Source organism: Aythya fuligula, chromosome 2 (assembly GCF_009819795.1).
Source record: "Aythya fuligula isolate bAytFul2 chromosome 2, bAytFul2.pri, whole genome shotgun sequence".
NCBI classification, from domain to species: Eukaryota; Metazoa; Chordata; class Aves; order Anseriformes; family Anatidae; genus Aythya; species Aythya fuligula.
Genome location: NC_045560.1, coordinates 45,264,646 through 45,286,472, shown reverse-complemented (window position 1 = coordinate 45,286,472; position 21,827 = coordinate 45,264,646). Strand labels below are relative to the sequence as shown.

General features: G+C 42.9%; 1 protein-coding gene across 1 annotated transcript in view; it reads left to right on the top strand.

Annotated features, from left to right (window-relative positions):
* Positions 1-21,827, top strand: part of CPNE4 (copine 4) — a 225,409-nt gene that overhangs the window by 125,651 nt on the left and 77,931 nt on the right. Inside the window, exons 4-7 of the mRNA XM_032181441.1 lie at positions 271-342; positions 3,138-3,212; positions 14,467-14,550; positions 15,467-15,556. Coding sequence (XP_032037332.1) covers positions 271-342; positions 3,138-3,212; positions 14,467-14,550; positions 15,467-15,556 — 321 coding nt within the window. The remainder of the gene's footprint in view (positions 1-270; positions 343-3,137; positions 3,213-14,466; positions 14,551-15,466; positions 15,557-21,827) is intronic.

The following is a 21,827-nucleotide window of genomic DNA, read 5'->3' as shown; positions in this document are numbered from 1 at the left end:
TTGAGTTTTCCACAATTACTCAGTTAACTGTGTTCTTCCCATTCTGCTTGATCCTGTCGGGGTGCTTTGTCCTTCCATTGCATCCTGTCTGCAAAACTCCTGGAGAAACTTTCTTCTCAGCAGTAGTCTAACTGTGCTAGGACTCTGACTGTGGATTAAGGCACTACCTTGATATAGAAACAAACAGAAAAACAACTTAAAATTAAAATCATAAATAGCCATGTGTTTACTACAGATTCTAATTTTTTCCCTTTCATTTTTTTTTTTCAGATTGTTTCTCAGAGGAAACTCTCCAAGTCCCTTCTCAAACATGGTAATACAGCAGGGAAGTCATCTATAACAGTAAGCCACTCTTAAATGCACTTCTATTTTCCTGTTATTTAAAGACATCTAATGTGACTAAATCTCCCTAAAAGCACCATGCTAAGTCACCAGAGAAACTCTTGCTTGAGAAATGCATTTAAATTGTTAATTTAACAGATTCATTTTACTGTTTCTGACAAATGTTTCGTGTAAGGAAATTGCAACAAATAATGTGTGATTTGAAAGAAAAAAAAAAGTCATAACATTTACTACTACTGCTACTACTTTTAAGGTACTTTGGTGACAGCACAGAAGTTGTACTGCTTGATTATTTTTATCCAAGGCTCCAGAGCTTCAGAAATTCATTTTGACCCACTTCTAGCTGCACTTAAAATATCGCATACAAATAGTAATTAAATATAAAAGTCTTTCATGGGTAGTATTTGAAAGGTGAGGAAAAAAAAAAAAACAACAACCAACACCAACACCAAATGCAGAAGCTTTATCATATTAGGTATTTTAGCTGTGTTGTAATGCAATTACAGACTGGATAGTTACTTCAGCCCCATGTGTATCTTGAAATCTGAAAATCAATGTATTACCTGTCTTTCATCTTTCTCTTTGCTGGCTTGTTTGCAAGATCAAGCTTGCCTGCACTAACCCTAGCATGCTTGTGACACTTGCAGCTCTGCATTAAGTTAGAGACTATAATAAAATATTCTGCTCTGGGACTCTCTGCTCAGTTGAGAAGGGGATTGAGAAGGATTTTCTTCCTTGATGTACAATTAACCAGATAGATTTCTTTTGGCTTGATTATTTATTTATTTATTTTTTCTGGCCTTCAACCACAGAGCAGACTGCAGAATGTGAGAAACAATGCTTTCTGAGAGCCCAGGGAATTTTCTTTCTTAGATTAGACTTCCTTGGTGGCTGGTTGGGAAGGGATTTGCTTGAATGCCTAAGGTGAAACTCCTTTTGGTTCTGGGATTGGAAAGAAATCCCCCAGTCTTCTTTCTGTCTGAACAGAGCCAGGAGAGAGTTTTGCTCCCTAAATAAACTGATGTGTTTTGCCCACTGAGATTATCTGGGCAAACTTCATTCCTTCTATCCCTGTGGTGTTCTGGACACACCTCCTGTTCCATGAGGGACATGAAGGAGTTTAAGTCTTGTAAAAACACAAATACTTCACAGGACGAGGGGGAACGGGCTTAAGTTGAGCCAGGGGAGTTTTAGGTTAGATGTTAGGAAGAACTTCTTCACTGAAAGGGTTGTGAGGCACTGGAACAGGCTGCCCAGGGAAGTGGTGGAGTCACCATCCCTGGAAGTCTTCAAAAGACGTTTAGATGTAGAGCTTAGGGAAATGGTTTAGTGGGGACTGTTAGCGTTAGGTCAGAGGTTGGACTCGATGATCTTGAGGTCTCTTCCAACCTAGAAAATTCTGTGATTCTGTGATTCTGTGTAAAATCATTAGGCCTGCTAGTAGAGTTTTCTGGAAAAAAAAAAAATATATTTGGTCTGTGATTCATGGGAGGTGAGAGAAGTTGAGTTAATTGTCCCTTCTGGTCTAACATTGGATGATTATGATAAAACATGGACCTTAGTTAGCTGCATTGGCTTCTGGCCAGTGGTATAAAAGAGCGAGCTGACTTTACTCAAATGGGAGAAAACTGAACTCAGACAAAAATTACTATGTGAAAAGATTGATGTCTCAACAGCATAAGTGGAAATGGATTAGTTATCATTATTTCTGAACCTGAGGTACTGGGTAAAAGATCTTAAAAAGTCACAATACTAATGAAATTTATTGCAGCTGTAGGCAGCCTGGCTAACTACTGGGCGCTGTATATGTGTCTAGTAAAAGCATCACCCACTGCACCTCAGTAGCCTTCAGTGGATTTGAGGAACAGCTGAAATGCCCCAGTGGATCCTCGAGGACCTGAGGTCCATGTGGTGGATATGGTCAGACCCTGTCTGGGGAGCTGATATGGCTACCAAGAGTGTGGCTGTGGACATGAAATACCCAGGAAACATGTTTCTTTATGTGATGTAATCTGTGGAGACAATTTGTAGGACAGAGAAAGACCAAATAGAATATAATGCAGTTCGTTTCAAAGAACATTTTTCTGTGAAGTATCCCGTCTTTAGTTAATACCTTCTCTCCACTAGAGTATTTTAATGGCCTAGTCGTGAGGGATGCTTTGGGATCTCATTTTTTTAACAACATCACACAGCACAGTGACTTGCATCATTGTCAGTAAATCTTATGTACCTGAAAGAACGACACTACATTGTTTCAGAGTTACTCTCTTCTGACTCGATATACAGGAAATGATTTTGCAAATGTACCTACTGCAGTCAGATGATACCAGGAGAACTCTCCTATGGTATATGTGCCTTTCATTGCAACTAATGAAAGGTGACTTTCCAACTTAGCTTGCTTTAGACCTAAATAATGCAACTCATGTATAGCTTTTTTTTCTTTCCCTGGACACTGTGAGTCTGTGTGGAATTCTCCATTGTCCAGTCTGAGGAAAAATACTTGGTTAGAGGAAAGGGCTTCCTGAGGGATGTGGAGGTCTGTCCATTGACAGCTGTTTGATAAGGCACGGTCACATGATGAAAAATGATTCAGTTTTGGAGGCTTAATGAGTTGTCACCCAGCTGGGCAAGTGGTTCACGGAATGCTATTAGTCCTTCCTGATTGCAAAGAGAAATGTATTAACTTGTACCACACTCCAGTTTCCTAATGGGGTCTCCAGTCTTCACATTGGCAAATGACACCTTTCTCCATTTTCATTACACCATGCAAAACTCAAATGTAGCTTTCCATTTAGGTGATTGCTGAGGAATTGTCTGGCAATGATGACTACGTTGAACTTTCATTCAGCGCACGGAAATTGGATGACAAGGTAAGCTGCTTGATATTAACCTTACTGAAAGTTATAAGAATGCCTGCAAATATAATTTGATGAGATTTTCACCTACAGATATTTTTTGCCTCATATTATTAAACACATCAGAGATTTCAGATCAGTGTTCACAATGAGGCTTTCCTTAAGTTGTGAAGTAATTAGAAAAAAAAAATCAAGGGAATCTAATTAAAACCAAGACAATTTAATTATGCTATTGCTAAGACAACTTAATTATTTAAAATGCCACAGATCAGAAGTGCTTAGAGAAGTGAGAAGTGATTAGAGAAGTCTTTCTATAAGTAGGCAAAGATGATATAGTTGAAGCAAGGATTTGAAAAGCTAGAAAACAGCTCACTCATGATATACTTTCTGATAGCCAAAATCTAGCTTAAATGTGAGTAAAAGACTGTAGCATATTTGTTAAATCCTTTTTCAATTTTTAATAAGGAATTTCTACACTGACTTAAACACTACTCTTCATTATAAGAACTATCTTGCTAAAAGTATCTGATCTTGTTCAGCAATACACATATAATAAGCACCTGAAGCAATACACAGCCCAGGAAATCTAAGTGACTGCTTGTAAGGCACACTCTCTGTTATTTCAGTGTAATAGAAGACGCATAATTATTTGAGGTAATCTGGGGAATATCTTTGTAATCTGTAGGTGTCATAAGACTATAACCCTCTTTTAGATAATACGGCTTTACATATAATTAAAGATCAGATGTATACAATTGCACTGGATCACAATATCTACCATTACTTTATAAGTAAAGAGTAAATACTTAATAATGGTAAAGAGTCCCTTCCTACATATGAAGCTGCTCTAATTAAAAACGTATGATAGCCCTATACAAAAGTTTACAATTCTGATGCTCCAAGCATGTGCTTGTAAAAATTTGACCACTAAGTAGCTTAAAATCAAATGACAGTACTTTTGGTTACATACATCAGATTTTCAAAATCATGCCATAACTGATGAATAACATTTTAGGTTGTAACTGCCAGGAAAACTCAGGCAAGCAGAAAGTGATTAATAGTACTGGAATTTATTTATAACAGGTAAATAGCATTACTGTGGTTAGGATCATTAACAATCATAAATGATCAGGACCTTAATTTGTTTCTCATCTGAAAGATGAATTACCACTTTCTCCAGAGTTGCTGGACTTCTAGTGTTTCTAAATCACGTAATTTATTTAGCTGTCGAAATATAGGTTTACCAACCTCGTCTAAAGACAGACATTTTTAGACCTGATTTCCAAAACTGCACTTGAGATTTTTCCTGTTCCACACACAGTCACATCTAGAAAAAAGAAAAGGTGTGTACGACGTAATAGGACTTCACTTTCTCATTCTTTCTCCACAAATGTAAAATGTGATCTAGTGTTAATGTTATGAGTTACATATGGCTCTTGTTGTTTGTAACTGAAAAGATACTGCCAGAGCACGCTTCCAAATTAGGCCGCTGTTGTCTGGGCAATAGCTTTAGAGAGTAGTTGAAATACTTACGGGGATAAGTTAAGGAGGAACATTCAGAAATATTGCAAGAGCATGACCACTATTGCCATTTTAACATGTCTAGTCAAGATGGGATTCATCTAATAAAAACAAATCCCCAGTGTGCAACTCAGGCAGTGACTCTGTCTGTTATTTGAATCAAAACTCCTGTTTTCAGCTGATGAAAATCACTAAAAGACAGTCACTGTTGAAATAAGTCTTTCAATTTGCTCCCGCTAGAGGCGTGTCTCTAAATCTGGTTGAAACTTTGCTCATCTCATTTATAAGAAGAGGCTATGGCTTTTGATATGGCTTAAAATTAACTTTGATGTCAGTAGATGCAAGGCACTACTAGTAATTACTGTTACTAAGATTTGAAGTTCCTTAAATTATGCCATTCATCCATTGATGAAAAAGCATGGATGCTCCAAAGTCGCATAAAGTTTCAAAAAACCCACTAGAGAATAGAGGAGAGCCTGTCTGGTGAAAGCCTAAGCATGGTTTTGCATGCCTGTCCCTTCTCAGGGGAGTGAAGATCTGTGCAGAGAGATTATGTCAGAGAAGCAAACTGAGGGCTGGGACTGGCCTAGGAATCTCCTGAAAGAGAGAGGAAGCTTGTGGAGCAATCACTCGTGCTCTGCTACACAGAGCCACGTCTGTCATATCAGGCTGTCCTGCCCTGGTGTCTGTGGAAGTGACAGAAGTTATATCTTTCTGTCTAACGCAACTTGTGGGTAAAAGAATGGGTGAGAGGAGATTCTGGATGTACTTTAAAGATTAAAAAATATTCTTCCAATCCATTACCATCAGCGGTGTCTTGAAAGGACAACAATTTTCTTCTTCCACCCTTTAAAGGAAAGCTTGAAAGATTATCCAAATTGTGATCCTTGAATAGAAGAGTTTCCTTCACTAGGGAAAAAAGTGTGAACACATTTTTGGCAGATGAAAGAAAGTTTGTTGGTATAATTTATCAGGCAGTGTATGTTTGTGTTGTTGTTTGTTTTGTTTTGTTTTGTTTTGTTTTAACTCCCCCCATGTAAAACTGCAAGAGTTTTAGAGGTGCCATAAAACAAATAAAGCCTACTCAATTTTTCCTGAAGGGGTGACTGAAACATTCAGTACAGAATTATAGAAAGTCACAGTTAGAAAGTTTCCTTTAGTTAACTGACTTTGCAGAAATAAAGGTTATGGTTTTATTACAGTACTTGTTTGGAAGGTATAACGGCATTTTCATGTTTTATTGAAGCCCAGTCAGCTCAGATGGCACATCTTTGTTTCAAGAGATCCACTGAGAACACTTCACAGAGGAACAATAACTTTTGGAAAGGTTCTATTGCATTAATAGCTGTGTCACAATTACCATAACAAGCAGCTACATTTTTATGATAGCTGTAATAAATTATGAGCAGTGAGGCAGGCAAACTGCCTTTCCTGTTCTACGAGAGGCTTGAGATTCTCCAGCAAATGTCTGTAAAGTAAAAGCTAATACCACTTTTTTAATGTATTTCCTCATGCTGTGGTTTAACCCAGCAGGCAGCTAAGCGCTACACAGCCATTCGCTCACTCCCCTCCACCCAGTGGAATGGGGGAGAGAATCAGGAAAGAAAAATTCGTGCTTTGAGATAAACACAGTTTAATAGGACAGAAAAGGAAGGGAAAGTAATTATAATAATTATGACAATGGATTATATGAAACAAGTGTTACACAATACAGTTGCTCAGCACCCACAGACTGATGTCCAGCCAGACTCGAAGCAGCAGCCACCCGACCCTGGCCAGCCCCCCCACTCTTATTGTTCAGCACTACTCCTCAACATGATGGGGGATATCCCTTTGGCCAGTTTGGGACAGCTGTTCTGGCTGTGTCCCCCTTGTGCAACCCCAACCTCCTCGCTGGCAGGGCGGTATGTGCAGCTGAAATGTAATGAAATGACTCTGTAATCAGTGGTCTTCAGAAACTAAAAGAATGGTGTGTCACTGATGTCACTGTCATCCGAAATCCAGAACCCAGCTCCATACCAGCTACTGGGAAGGCAATGAACTCTGTCCCAGCTGAAACCAGGACAGCCTCGTGCACCTCCCAGTGTTCTTCTACCATCTGCTCAAAAGCATCCCGGAGTGCACACGGAGATACACGGAGGCTTTCTTTGCTGAAAAGTTCTCGTTATTACACATGGCCACAAACCACCACTGGGCAATATTCTGTGATTCAAGGCAAGCATGGAGAGAGGTGTCGGGCTAATTAAGAAAAGCCATCTTGGAAGAGACCAAACCCAGGAGTGGGCCCGGGGGTGGGCCCCAAGGAGTCAAGAACAAAGTGTCACTGCAAAGACGTGAGGCTCCCATCAGAGTTCAGAGTCAGCCGGGAATCCCCAGCACAGGTTCACTGGATTTAGGATGTCATGTAGGCAAGAACAATTTGTGCAGCACAGGAAGTTCTGAGGGGGAGAGGCACTCCATTTAGGGTCGAGAAGGAGTCCTTTTTCCATCAAGAGAGACAGAAGAGAGCAGAGGACACCACCTCCTTAGAGCAGCCAAAAGCTGCTGCTAATTTCTGTGTTTCACCTGAGACGAGCGATAGACACCGATGCTTCCTAGTCTCTGGGAATGGCGCCTTTCCCAGAGCCATTCCTCCTTCCCAGACATCCCATTGCTCTTGTAGTTCCCTGCTTTTGCCTTTGGTGGTGGCACCTGGAGACAGCCTCTGGTTCCTAGGTACCCTTAGGCTGCACTTGCAGGAGGCCAGCAGCGCCTTCCAGGGATGCTGCTGCAGGTTGCCAGGCCCGGTTCCGCAGCTGGCAGGCATTCTCTGCTGCCAGGCTTTTTGGAGACTTTTGCTGTCAGCCTTTTTTCCAGTCGGGCCAGGTCACCTTTGTGCCTGCTCCTGTCCCGAACACTTCCCATTCCCATGATGACTCCTCACCCCCAAATGACTTCTCACCCCCAAGTCTCACTCACGGACCTGCCACCCACAGCCATTCCCCATCAGGAGCAGACATCCCCAAACCAATTCATGGCGGGGACAGCAGGGGAGGGCTGTGTCCAGCCCCCTTCCCCCCCCAATCCCCCTGATGCTGAGCGATGCGGGAAGAAGTGTAGGCAGAGGCTTTGCAGGGTGGAAGAGTGGTAATTTATTCTTCCTGGGGGAATCGTGGCTGCCACCCCCAGCCCGTCCCCAGGTGAGGCCCGGCCGCCTGCTCAGGCGGGGGGCCCGGCCTGCCGGCCCGCATGGTCCCCGTGTCCCGGCTCCTCCTGCCGCACCCTGTGCAGCCAGGATGTGTCCCCGACGTCGGCGTCCTGCGGGGAGCGTGGCAGTCTGCGCCCAACCTGCCCCGCGTGCCAGGAGAAGCTTCTCTCAAGGCTGCGCTCCGTGGAGGGGCTGCGCGCCCTGCGCCGGGGCGAGGCGCTGCGGGAGCGGTAGTTGGAGGGGCTCCTCTGCCCCTGCCCCCGCTGCTGCTGCTGCCGCCGCCCCAGCCGCGCGTTCCGCTGGAACCTTCCGCGGGGTCTTCGGGCCAGGCGCACCACTGCTACAATGGGCCCGCGGCACATCGGGCAGGTGTTTCTTCCCTCCGCCCAGACGTGGATGCACTCCAGGCAAAAGGAGTGCCTGCAGGGGTCCACGCGAGCTGCGCTGGACAGCGGGCCCAGGCAGATGGGGCACATCTCGTCCCCGGGGGCCTCCTCGGGCTGCTCCTGCCGCCAGCTCATGGTTCCTGCAGCTTCCGCGACGTGGAACCGGTCGTCCTGTGGGGGAGGCTGCCCTGGTGCTGGGCGCTCAGCAGCAGCCCAGGGTCTTCAGCACCTCGATGTCTCGTGGGTCGCCGGCAGGAACTTGACACCTCACGTGTCACCAGGAGGACTACTGCAGAGAGAAGCAGGAAGAAAATGTTGTATCAGCAAGCAGACATTCGCTTTCTAGGTTCTACCAAGTTGTCTAGAGTGCTGTAGCTGTCAGCAGTGTATATATGGATTGCAAACAGAGACTATGCTGAGGCCAGATGAGGTACATGGATGTCTATAGGTGTGAGAGCATTACCGAAGGCCCTTGATGGCTTGCGTGCAACAACAATGGCTTCGCGTATGCCTATAGCAATAGCTCCGCCTCTCTCTCTCCTTCCAGCCGTGGAGACTCGAAGACTCGCCTACCACCAGCCAGACTGGCCGCAGGCGCCCTGTGCAGGGCTTTTATAGGCAGCCCCCTTCTGTGACGACACCCCAAACCCTGCTGATGTCATTTAAGGCCTCACAGAAGGGGGCTGCCTATAAATGCCCTGTGCGGGGCGCCTGCGGCCAGTCCAGCTGGTGGTAGGCGAGAGCTCGAGTCTCCACGGCTGGAAAGAGAGAGACGGGCGGAGCTATTGCTGTAGGCATACGCGAAGCCATTGTTGTTGCACGCAAGCCATCAAGGGCCTTCGGTAATGCTCTCACACCTATAGACATCCACGTGCCTCATCTGGCCTAGTCAGCGTAGTCTTGCTAAGTTTAACCGATCATAAGCATATTTGCCGTTCTAGTAGCAATGTTTGCAATCCATATACACACTGCTGACAGCTACAGCACTCTAGACAACTTGGTAGAACCTAGAAAGCGAATGTCTGCTTGCTGATACAACATTTTCTTCCTGCTTCTCTCTGCAGTAGTCCTCCTGGTGGCACGCGAGGTGTTGAGGTCCTGCCGGTGACCCGCGAGACATCGAGGTGCTGAAGACCCCGGGCAGCTGCTGAGCGCCCAGCACCAGGGCAGCCTCCCCCACAGGACGACCGGTTCCACGTTGCGGAAGCTGCAGGAACCATGAGCTGGCGGCAGGAGCAGCCCGAGGAGGCCCCCGGGGACGAGATGTGCCCCATCTGCCTGGGCCCGCTGTCCAGCGCAGCTCGTGTGAACCCCTGCAGGCACTCCTTTTGCCTGGAGTGCATCCACGTCTGGGCGGAGGCAAGAAACACCTGCCCGATGTGCCGCGGGCCCATTGTAGCAGTGGTGCGCCTGGCCCGAAGACCCCGCGGAAGGTTCCAGCGGAACGCGCGGCTGGGGCGGCGGCAGCAGCAGCAGCAGCGGGGGCAGGGGCAGAGGAGCCCCTCCATCTACCGCTCCCGCAGCGTCTCGCCCCGGCGCAGGGCGCGCAGCCCCTCCACGGAGCACAGACTTGAAAGAAGCTTCTCGTGGCACGCGGGGCAGGTCGGGCGCAGACTGCCACGCTCCCCGCAGGACGCCGACGTCGGGGACACATCCTGGCTGCACAGGGTGCGGCAGGAGGAGCCGGGACACGGGGACCACGCGGGCCGGCAGGCCGGGCCCCCCGCCTGAGCAGGCGGCCGGGCCTCAGCTGGGGACGGGCTGGGGGTGGCAGCCACGATTCCCCCAGGAAGAATAAATTACCACTCTTCCACCCTGCAAAGCCTCTGCCTACACTTCTTCCCGCATCGCTCAGCAAGAGGGGGGTTGGGGGGGGGGGGAAGGGGGCTGGACACAGCCCTCCCCTGCTGTCCCCGCCATGAATTGTTTTGGGGATGTCTGTTCCTGATGGGGAATGGCTGTGGGTGGCGGGTCCGTGAGTGAGACTTGGGGGTGAGAAGTCATTTGGGGGATGGGAAGTCAACATGGGAGTGCGAAGGTGTTGGAGACAGGAGCAGCCCAAAAGTTCAAATTGCTCGGTTGTTGTATCGGCCTCACGTGATAAGAAGATTCAGCTCTATGCACAAAATCCAGGCTGAAGAAGGAACACGGTGCCCAAAACAGAATTTAAAGAAGTTAGCTGAGTTTCTAAAAGACCAAGAGTGCTGAAGCAGTTAAACAATGACTGAGTGTGCGCAAAACAGAACAGACAGAAGTACAGGATGAAGAAGACGATGAGCCTTCATCAGAAAGCCCCGAAGTGCAACCACCAGAGGTTACCTGACCTGCAACAGCAGGAGGGACAATATGATAATTAGTTCTGAGAAACCATTAGCATAAATCCTGCCCTTTCTTGTGAACTGCATAAATATGGATATTCCCGTACCATAAATAAGTACTCCTTTTCTTGCTTAGGTGTACGTGTTGGGTAGAATTATCCCCCACATACCCAGTGTTGTTCATAAAGAATACCTACTTCCTAATTCTCCCAAAGGAAGGAGTCTTGGAAAGTGACACCGCTTTTTGCGTTCCACCATTGATGAGGACACATCAAGAAACTGAGGAACAACTTTCCACCTGGGAAGGTGGAAATTGGCCAGGGACAGTGGGAATAGGCATGAGAAACCTAGGATTGTTTAGAGAAAATCAGGAGCACCGCAACCTCTTGGCTGTCTCAGGTGGAAGACAGAATTGAGCAGTACCTCCCTTGTTACGTGGTGGCATCCTACGCCATCTTCTGTGTCAGTGCTATAAAAGGGCCCTGTTTTTTACCCAGAAAGAAGCTCCCAGAAGGGCTGGCGATGGAAGGGACCTCTGGAGGTCATCTGCTCCAAGCCCCCTGCTGTACCAGTGCCACCTAGAGCTGTACGGCCGCTGGGCACCACTTAAAAGAGCCTGTCTCTGTTTTCTTTGCATCCTCTCTTTGGGGATGTCTAGACACTGCTACGATCCCGCCGAGCCTTCCCTCCTCCAGGATGAATGCACGGTGACGCACAATGCAATTGCTCGCTGCCCACTGAGTGATGATGCCCAGACAGACCCCGCGCGGTGGCAGCCACACTCTGACCAACCTGCTCAGTCCCAGTCTTCAGCACGACCCCATAGGGTATGGGACATGGCTCTGGCCAGTTTGGGCCAGCTGTCCTGGCTGCATCCCCTCCCAGCTCCTGGTGCACCCGCAGCCTCCTGGCTGGCAGGGCGGTGTGGGCAGCTGGAACAGCCTTGGCTCTGTGTAAGCAGTGCTTTACGACAACTAAAAGATAGTTGTTTTATCAGCATCACTGTCATCCTAAATCCAAAACACAGCACCATACCAGCTACTGGGAGGACGATTAACTCTGTCTCAGTTGAAACCAGGACACCTCAGTACTGAACTACTAAAAATTCTTAAATGCTTTGTCCTGCTACTGATGCATTTCCAAAACTGATTGGTGTCTTTTCTGAGGGACCTTTGACTTGACCCCCTAAACTTGAGCTTTAAAAAGTGTCGTGTTCTGAAAATGAGCATACCTAAAGATGTGTCAAACAAGGTGCTCAGAAACAGAGGTGGTGAATTTTTTAAAGTTTAAACCATGTATTTGTGTTTATATTGTGTAACTGCCACACATACTGAAAGAGCAGTGTGCATTATACTAGGAGCAAAAGCATTACATTAATCATTCAAGCATTATTAAATTATCAAAACATTAAACCTTTATTGCTGCTATTCTTCTTTCAGAAGATTCTCATGTGAGGTAAAGCACAGCTGATAGATTTAGCATAACAAGAAAAATGCTTTGAAAATGTTAATAACTAAGAAAATGTTTTTATTTAGCATATCATTTTTAAGTTGTTACAGAGCATCTTCAATACTGAAGGATTTGAGGCTTTTATCTTGATTCTGCAAGGAATTAAGCTTTGTTTTTACATTGAGGAGGGGCAATAGAAGCTATCATCCAGAGTGAAAATCTTTCCCTTCAGATAGTATTGCCTTGGTTATTACAACCAGATATTAAAAATTACTTCCCTAGTGCTGAGGTTTGCTGTGTCAGTTTTCATGATACTCAGCTCAGAGTGATGCTATATTTTGAGTCTTCTTACACAAAATCCTGTTATCCTTTCTGAAGTTTTCTGCACTGCGGGGTGCATTCTTTCGGATGTATCATTTTGAGGTGTTTTCTTTCAGATAACTTTTCTTACCAAGTCTGTGTTTCATAAAATATCCATTAAACAAAGCTTTTACTCACCCTTAAACAATATGCTTATGAGTAAGAAGAGGCAGCTCAATCATTTTTAATCCCATGCACTCTGGATTTTGGTGTCACTATGATTAAACCAGCTGCCTCACTCTCTTCTCTGCTGTGCAGTAGTAATCTGGCAGAATTTGATCACCAAAGCCCCTTACAGACCAGAAGTTTCAAGCACGGAATTCAGTCCACATACTAAATCTATATCAGGGCCTTGAGGAAAACTCTTTAGTTACAGATTTGTTGGGTTTTGTGCTAGTTCTACACGCTCTTACATTAGATGTATCATAACCATGTAATTGGAAAAAATGGTCAAACATACAGCTTTGTTGTTTAGAGCTCCATGTGATAAAGTTGAACAGATGCACACATAACATGCTTTGCATCAGTTTCTAAACACACCATTGCCTTTTCTCTAGCAGAAAAAGAAACAGGTCGCTCACAGAACAACACATCGAACACAGCAGCATTGACAGATTTCATCTTCAGGGCATGGAAAAGACTTTAGGTTGCTTGAGTCTTGCCCAAGACTGCACGGTCCGTAGAGATCCATCTCCTTCTCCAGACATTCAAATTCTGATTTCCATTTTCAAAGCTCCGATTTCTTTGCTTGCTTGCATTTGTGGAATAGTAACAATGTGCTGAAGAGAAATTTGACCAAAATGATGCCCCTAGACTTTAGCTAACATCTTATCCAAAGCTGTTCCTATTCCAATGGCTATCTTGTCAGTATGGCGGACATTTGGTGAGGAGAAAAGGGTAGAACTAACTATGCATATTACAATTATTTTTATACTAACACTTGCATAGAAACACCAGGAGAGCAAACAGAATTGCTCTCTGCCCCAGATAGATGCAGAAGAGGTCTGTGGAGGTTTGGGATGTGGCCAATAGAAAAGAATAATATCCGTACGCATAAAGTTAGTCATGTGAGTCTGTTGAAGAAGGAAATGAAGATGGGAGTCGTGACTCCAGAAGATGGATGGAGACCATTTGTATCCACCTCCTGTGGATTAACTCCACAGTGAGCAATTTGAGTTAGCTGGCTTTTCCCCTCCAGCTGTGGAGGTCTAACACCCAGCAACCCTTCCTCCAGCCAGTCAGATTGTGCAGAAAAAAGAGGATGTTGTTAAAACTAAAAAGACTGTGGTGATACTGTAGCTCTACTATAGAAAGCAACTTAAATTATGTTTAAGGATGCTCTGACTTGTAAGATAATTGCAAATCCATGAGAGGTATATTATGGTACAACACGTATGTGAACCCAAATGCCTGTAACAGATTTGCATGACAGAGATGCCAAGTAATTTCTTGCATTTACCTGCTCTGTTTGTCATCCTTACATGGTTCATGTTTTCACATTCTAAAGAGGACTTGCTTTTCTAACCTTCTCTAATCCATCATGCCAATACTTGTGTTAGCTGGTAGCAGCATGATGTCTTGGCCAGTTAACTTATATTTTGAGAGGGTGGGCAAACAGCATGAAAGGCAGTGCCACTGTAGAATATGCTTCAAAGAACACTGCATGATAAAAACTGATGTCAAAAGACCAAGCAGATTTGGAGGCAGAAATAAGCAAGCTAGGTCAGTAAAGGAGCTAAAGCTCAGGAATCTAGACTGGGTCTACGAAGGTTAAAAAAAACAAAACAAAACAAAAAAAAAAAACAGTGTGATTTTACCATTCTGCCTGCCATGATTGAATAGCCAAACTGAGAGGAACAGCAGTGCCATGGAAGTCCTTGTGGAACAAGCACATGAGTGAAATATTGCTGAGGGACACCAGGAGGTCTCACTAAAACCACACTGGTACTCTTTTTTCATTAGCAGTCAGGAAAGCACAGGTGCAGTGTGTCTGAAAGGCTCAAAGAAAAAGAATTCTCAAGAGTAACCTGTCCTATGTTTTATTTTAGGATTTTTTCAGCAAATCTGATCCTTTCCTGGAGATTTTCCGGATGAATGATGATGCAACCCAGCAACTTGTTCACAGGACTGAGGTAAGGAATAGGGTTGGGTTTACTTTCCAAGGACACAGGTAGGTTGTCAGGAGGAGTAGCTTGTGCTTCCAATGTCAAAAAAGTATTGCAAGCACCCATGTTTAAAAACCCTTCTATCTCTGCTTTAATTATTTACTAATGGGTATCAGGTCTTGACTTATGCACACAAGAGTAAGGGAAGATGGTATTGAAGCCAAATATTTAAGTTTAATTAAACTGGCAGGTGCTCTGTTTGCAGGTCAGTACTTATGCATATTTTATTTAGCCCAAACCATGCTACAGACAGTATCATATTTTCCTATTAATGCCATGTTGCATCCGCTTGGCTCCTCATAGCTTGCTGTGATAAAAAAGATTTGTAATCTGGGTCCTTTACATTTGTTTCTTATGCCACAATATTGTTACTGCTTCTGTGGCAATGATTGGCACTGTCTTTAAAAGCAGCATGTAGGTGTACGGGCTGGAGTTATGCTGGGTATTTGGGGTTATGAGCCTATTTGTTATGTATCCCATAAAGTATTCTACCAAGGAAGACCATGTGTCCATAAGTTGATAGTGCCCATCCCCACTGCCAAGGCCTGCATCTCTTCCATGGCTTCCAGTTCAGAGATGTATCCTACAGCCTTCCTTTTGTGGGTTACACCCCTACTGTAGCGTGGCAGTGCTGGGGCATTCTCTGTAGTGTGAGCTGAATGCAGGCCCATTTCCCCACTTATGCTCCTTTCTGGTGCTTTCCAGAGCAGGTTTGTTGGAAACCGCAATTTGCTCCAGGACAGGTATCCCATGCATGTTGTTCACCATACCTCCAGCTCAGTTGTTTTCTCCTCTTTATGGTACTACTATTTTTTAAACTGTGGCTGTTGTTAGTAGAAATGTGCAAATACTCAGGGTTCCCTTCATTTTTTTTCATTCTCAGGTTGTGATGAATAACTTAAATCCAGCCTGGAAGACCTTTAAAGTATCTGTAAATTCTCTGTGCAGCGGAGACCAGGATCGCAGGCTAAAGGTCAGAAGCAATTCCTACTTTCTGAATAGTTTTTACTCATAGCAAACATTTGTGTCTTCCATTTTCTGTTGAAGATTCCTACTCTGTTCTGCACTCTTCTTTGACAGACAAGATGATCATGCAGCTGTTTTATGGCTACCACAATCAAATTAAAGATGCAGAAAAGTGGTTATCCACTGTAATCAGTAGATTATTCTCCATGTTTCCTACAGTAACCTGGAAAAATAATTGTGCAGTTTTTGCCAATCAGTTGAATAATTTGAACACAGCACCACTCAACTGGTGTAAGTATGCTCAAGAGAAGTGGTAGCTCTGCAACCAGTTTAGCTACTTCCTCTTATAGAAGAAATAAAATGCTTGGTCTCCATGTTATAATGCATGCCACACATTGGTGGAAAAAGATAAAAGGGAGTCCTGTGAATTCTTGAATTTATATTGGTCATACTGATTGTGATTTATGACTTCACAAAATCAGCGCAGTTGTTATGGAACAACAGTGATACCAACACTGTGTTTGTATGGCACTGGGGATGCACAAGGAAGACACAGAATACAGAATGGTATTGGTATGTATTTTTTTTGTCCCTTGTGGCAGTGGTGAGCAGACAAGATGAGACCAAAGGCAAAAGAAGCACCGAAAGAGTGAGGGAGTTTGAGGAAAGAATGAGAGATGGAGCAAGGAGAAGTAAAGGATGGAGTAGATGGAGAGCAAGGTGCTTAAGAGGCCAGACCAAGGTGTTTGTGGGAGGTTCATCTGAGATGTTGGAAGGAATCTCCAACAGATTCCTTCAGGTGGTATAGGGAAGCAGTTGCAGAAGATCTTTCCATCTGTCTCTTAGTTGGTAAATGGTCAAACCCGCTGTGTTTGGCATGTCCACTGAGATTGGAACAGAGTTGTAGCAGATGAAATAGAGAATGAGGTCTAGGGAAAGAATGGCCTCCATTTTAAACTGCCAGCAAAATTAACAGTATTGACTAAAGAGGAATTCTAATGCAAATGAAGGAATGTGTAGGAGTTATTTATGGTAGCATGTGTAGAATGAAAGTAATGTGAAGTGTCAGAATAATGACTTTGGTATCCCAGGAGGTTGCAATTTTATAAATTTCTGGAGTAGATTAAATATCTATGAGTTATTGCCTGAAACATAAAAGACAAGCAAATTACTCTGTGTTGTGTAAAGCAATATCGTTCCCCAGGACAGGGGAGAGAAAAAAAAAAAAAAAAAACAAAAACAAAAACCAAAAGCGCAGCTATCCTCCAGATCCCGTAACATGATTGATTCAAAGGACAGTCAAGGATAATGAGACCTGCCTTGTCTGGTGCCTTTAATGGTACCTCCGATGGCCAGGCTGCTACTTCCTGACAAAAGGGAAGCACTGGAGAAAGCACAAAGGGTGCTCGTTTGGATGTTGAGTTCACATCACAGCTCCAGCAGGGCTGGGAGCTGAGATTTTGCTTTTGAGTGGAGCGAGCAATGAAGGGCTTGGAAAGGGAGGCTGGGCAGTTCTTTGATCTACTAGAGAAAGGCAAGCCACTGGTAGAAGTAGCTTATGTATAAAGTAGCTTAAAATGAAATGGGCAACATCCTTTAGTAATGTGATTGTAAAGGTCTGGAACAAGAGATGGATCATATTTCTGTTGTTGAAATGAGATTGTGTGTATGTGGCCTTTAAATCACTTAGATGAGAAATTCTAGGGAGAGATGCAAATGAAATGTGATGCCTAGAAATGTCAAGGCACTGGTAAGTCCGTAAGGGTAGAGGGTTTTGGTTCTAGAGGAAGAACTATGCTTTAAGCTTTTCAAGATTGAGGTGAGAAGGTGTGAGAAAGGATGAGATTTCAGCTTGGGTGGAAGAAGATGGGTCTGGAAATAAAGGGGGAGATCTTTGAGCTATGAGTAGAGAGACAATAGTTAAATTTATTTGTGGATGATACTGCCAAAATATGGAGTTAAGAGAGAGAAGTGAAGGAAAACAAGCATAGTATTTTGGGACCACCTGTAGAGAAGCAGAAAGTGGAAGGTGAAGGAATGAGTGAAGAAGAGAATTAAATCAAAATGGATCTTACAAACCTATTGACAGTTTTCAAAGTAGTCTGATTCTTCACAATGCTTTCTCTTCTCTTCTCTTCTCTTCTCTTCTCTTCTCTTCTCTTCTCTTCTCTTCTCTTCTCTTCTCTTCTCTTCTCTTCTCTTCTCTTCTCTTCTCTTCTCTTCTCTTCTCTTCTCTTCTCTTCTCTTCTCTTCTCTTCTCTTCTCTTCTCTTCTCTTCTCTTCTCTTCTCTTCTCTTCTCTTCTCTTCTCTTCTCTTTTTGGAGAGTATGTTTTCATTTGTGTATGCAAATATTTGCGGGCCCTGATTTAGATGGCTGAATATTTGCCTAAGGCTGCAGTTCAGATATTCACAGGAAAGCTAAAAGTAGTAGGATTTGCACTAGATTCCTTTATGCAAAAATATTTTAAAATTAATTGTGGCTGTAAAATAAGAAGCTTGAAGCTTCTTTCCAATTCGGGCCCCTTACACCTTGTGGTGGGTGTAAGATAAGGCTGCTATGGTAAAGCAGCCTCCAGAATCACTTGTGTTTGACAGATAGCATACAGCACTTGTCAGCTGACAATTCTGTTTTCCTTCTATGCAGACCATAACTTAGGAATTTGATGATAGCAAGGACAAAAGAGTGGAAATTAGAAGAATCAGAGAGGTGAAGTGTCTCTGATGGGTTTAGTGCTGTATGACTGTTTCTACTTTGATTTACATTGACTAAGCATTCCCGTCTTCACACTACCATATTTTTGAAGCGTTGACTTCAGATGCTTTGTTTCACTCCATTAAGTATATAGCGATATGTTACCATTAAATGTTGGAAGGATTCCCTGTGCCATATTTAACACCAAGAGTTTTTGTGTAGTGCAGCTACTATGCTGACTTTCTCACAAGGATTGCCTGCTTACTGTGAACAGCATGTGCTACAGAGATGGCTGGTTAAGAACCCATACCCTTTGTTTCTTTTCGACATACTCTAGAAGGCATAATTTAAGTTAAAGCTTTAGGAGGCAACAGGAGTGTTTGAAGGGAAATGTCAGATTGTGGAAATTTTGCCAATGGAAGGAGACTTCTCACCAATAGCAGACACGTTACACTGCCCACTGCCCTTGACACATCAGTGCACAACATGCATGCCTCTGTAGGCTGTCTGGAGATCTGAAGTCTTGGCATTTCATCTCTGCCACTGAAATCGCATGGGTACTGAGCTTAGTGGTTTGATTTGTGTTATGAAGTGTGGGGATTAACAAAAATGCGCTGAAACAACTCAGCTTAACTTATTTTACCCTTTTTAAGTCTTGCACCCCAAGCAATGTTTACACTGTCTGGGCATTTGAAATTCTTCCCTGTTGAAAATGTCTGTTTAAAAAGATAAGATGTGCAAGGTCACTAAAATCAAAGCTACCAATAATTAGGATCTCCCTCAAAAGTCTTTCACCAGCATCCTCTACAAAGTCTGTTAATTAGAATTCCTTACGGGCTTTAAAAAAAAAAAAAAAAAAGAAGAAAAAAAAAAGAAGAAAAAAACACTAATTTTGCTTTATTTAGCGGTTGGACAGAGAGCAGTTACTTTTTATTCCTCTCAGGATGCCTTCTAAAACTTTATTGCAATTATTGCTGCTCTAGGTTTTATTATGAAACAGATATATTAGATTTATGAACCTACTGAGCTTTTCTTCCCAGACATTGAAACCACCTGAGAAGTCTAGTCACACTTCAGTGCTGGTCATAACTTCTTTTAATGCTAACAATGCAGACAATTTGTGTATGAGCTAAAGTTAAAAGAAAATATCTCTTTGATCCAAAGTAGTACATTGCCTTTCTAATATCTAAAGAGATTTAGTTCACATTGATGATTACTGACAAATCCAAATGAGGGTTATAATCCCTCTGAGACCTTTTTTTCTTTTTTTATCCTATTCTGCTGTGCTGAAGGTCCTCTAAATTGTGGAATTTTGGCATTCGGTTTTGGTTTCTGTACGAGAAGTATGTTGCCATCAAGGTTTTATTTGAAATTCAGGCTTGCTTTGTGAGTATCCTCTGATAGGGATATTCTACTGTCCATCAATTCTAGTAGTTCTGGATTCCTCTTGTTCTAGTAGAGTCCTCATAACACACACTGAAAAATCATCTCTTTTTGTGTAGGTATTATACATTGTAATATTTAGGGAATAAACACCTAATAAGGTGCTATAGAGGCACACACCACACAGTGCACATGGCACAGAGTAAGAATATCTTCTGCTGCTGAGGTTGTACAGAGAACCTCAATGAAAGACATTCTGCTCATAAGGATAAGACGGAGGAAAAGAAGCCAAAAAAAAAAAAAAAAAAAAAAGGAAGAAAATGGTTACTACAGTAAAAAAGAAACTACAAGGAAAGGGAAACATGTATGTAGAAAATCGTCTCCATTTTCTACCCAAACAGGGAAAATTTTCAAAAGAAGAATGTCCACTAGATATTTTTCTACCTTTCAAAAATCTGTATATTGCATCTTCATCAGTGTTGCCAGTTTGTTTATTGTTTCATCCCTCCCTGGCATAGGCAACATTTTTTTTGGTGGATCACTCTTAACGAGGTCTTCTTGAGAAGTCTGTGCTTTGCTGAAGTTGATAATCCACACAGTGTCTCTTCTTTGTTGTTACTGTTAAACAATGTGTTCCTTGCTTACAATATTAATAGAATTTCCACAGCCTGCAAAAAAGATTTTGATGTCATGCTGGATGCAAATAGGCAAACACTTTATTTTAATTTTAATCTCTTCCCTGGAGTCTGTTACAGCATGTTGGGTGTGCGGAAGGTTGGGTCTTTTTCAAATAATTGTAACCAAGTTTCTTTCTGATGTCTTCGAAGTGTTGAATCTTTCATGCAAAATGGTGGATCATTAGAGAAAAAAGTTTATTAAAGGTCTGTAAGTGTATTGATTACTCCATTCTGAGTTAAGGAAAAGCAAATAGCAGTGGTTATTTTGATATTCTCTGAGTTATTGCTGCAGTGTTCTCAAAATCAATAAGCTTTGAGTGACCTTTAATGCTTGACTACAGCTCTGCTTATACAGGTATATTATAAACTGTAATCCTTCAGTAAGCTCTCAGTATCTCTGAAAGCCAGTGGTGAAGGTAACTGAGCAGAACCTGTGAAGAAGGCCAAGTAAAGCTTAAGAGACAAGCAATAAGTAATACTTTCAAACAAATCCATTAGTGCTTTTATTCTTCCACAATTTAGCTGTCACACAGTGTTTGATGCACTAATATAGAAAGATACGGTTTATGGTCAACAGCAATGATTTGTGCAGGATTTTAGAAAGCGTGTGGCGCAAAGGACAATTCAAACAGTATCAAATGATAATTAGAAAAGCGTGAACTGAAGGATTTCACACTGCTCCATAACAGAACACTCATTTGTTGTTGCAGTTTTCTTTTCGCTTTTAATTCCATATAGAAAGCAACTGGCATTAAGAACCAATTACAGCGCAGGCTAGACTTGCTGTTTATTTACTTGATTGGGTGATTTCAGTCATACCTGATTAACTACTCAGTTCTACATTTTCCTCTTCAATTTACTCACAAAATTAATGTCGTTGGAGCCAATCATTCCCTCTGTGCTTACCCTGGTGTCACTGAAGAGGTATTTGCATACATAGTCTTTCTTGTGGAAAGTCTTTAACAACAAGAAAGAGGGATTCAATCTTTACTTGTCTTTAATATGAATCTAAAGATGTCTTGAAATGGCTTTTTCAGTAAATTGGTAATTTTTCATTAGGTCAAGACATTTTCCTGGAATCTTTAGAATAATTGCCTTGCTCTTGGAGGGTGAAGATCTTTCTTTAGTAACCTGAATAACATTTATTAGTCATTATAAGGATGTTATCTTTTTGTGATTTTCCAGAGAAGTTCTTATAAGACTGCAGAGCTGATAATTTTAGATAATAAATGTTCTTTCGTGGTGGTCAAAACAAGCACACAAAAATTTAGGTTTAAGTATTGGGATGTCTAATACAAGCTCACTTAAAGAAACAGGCATCTGGTAAAAGCGAATAGAAATATTTGTATGTACTGCTTAAGCAGAGCAAGAGTTTTAAACAGTCTTCTGAGAGGATGATCCATTATTTTGAGGATTATTAAAAAATGAAAATAAATGACACTTTAAAAGCTGATCTCTATGAGACTGCCTTGCATAAAAGCCATCAGCTGTACTTTTCCAGTAAATAATTTATTAGAATACTACA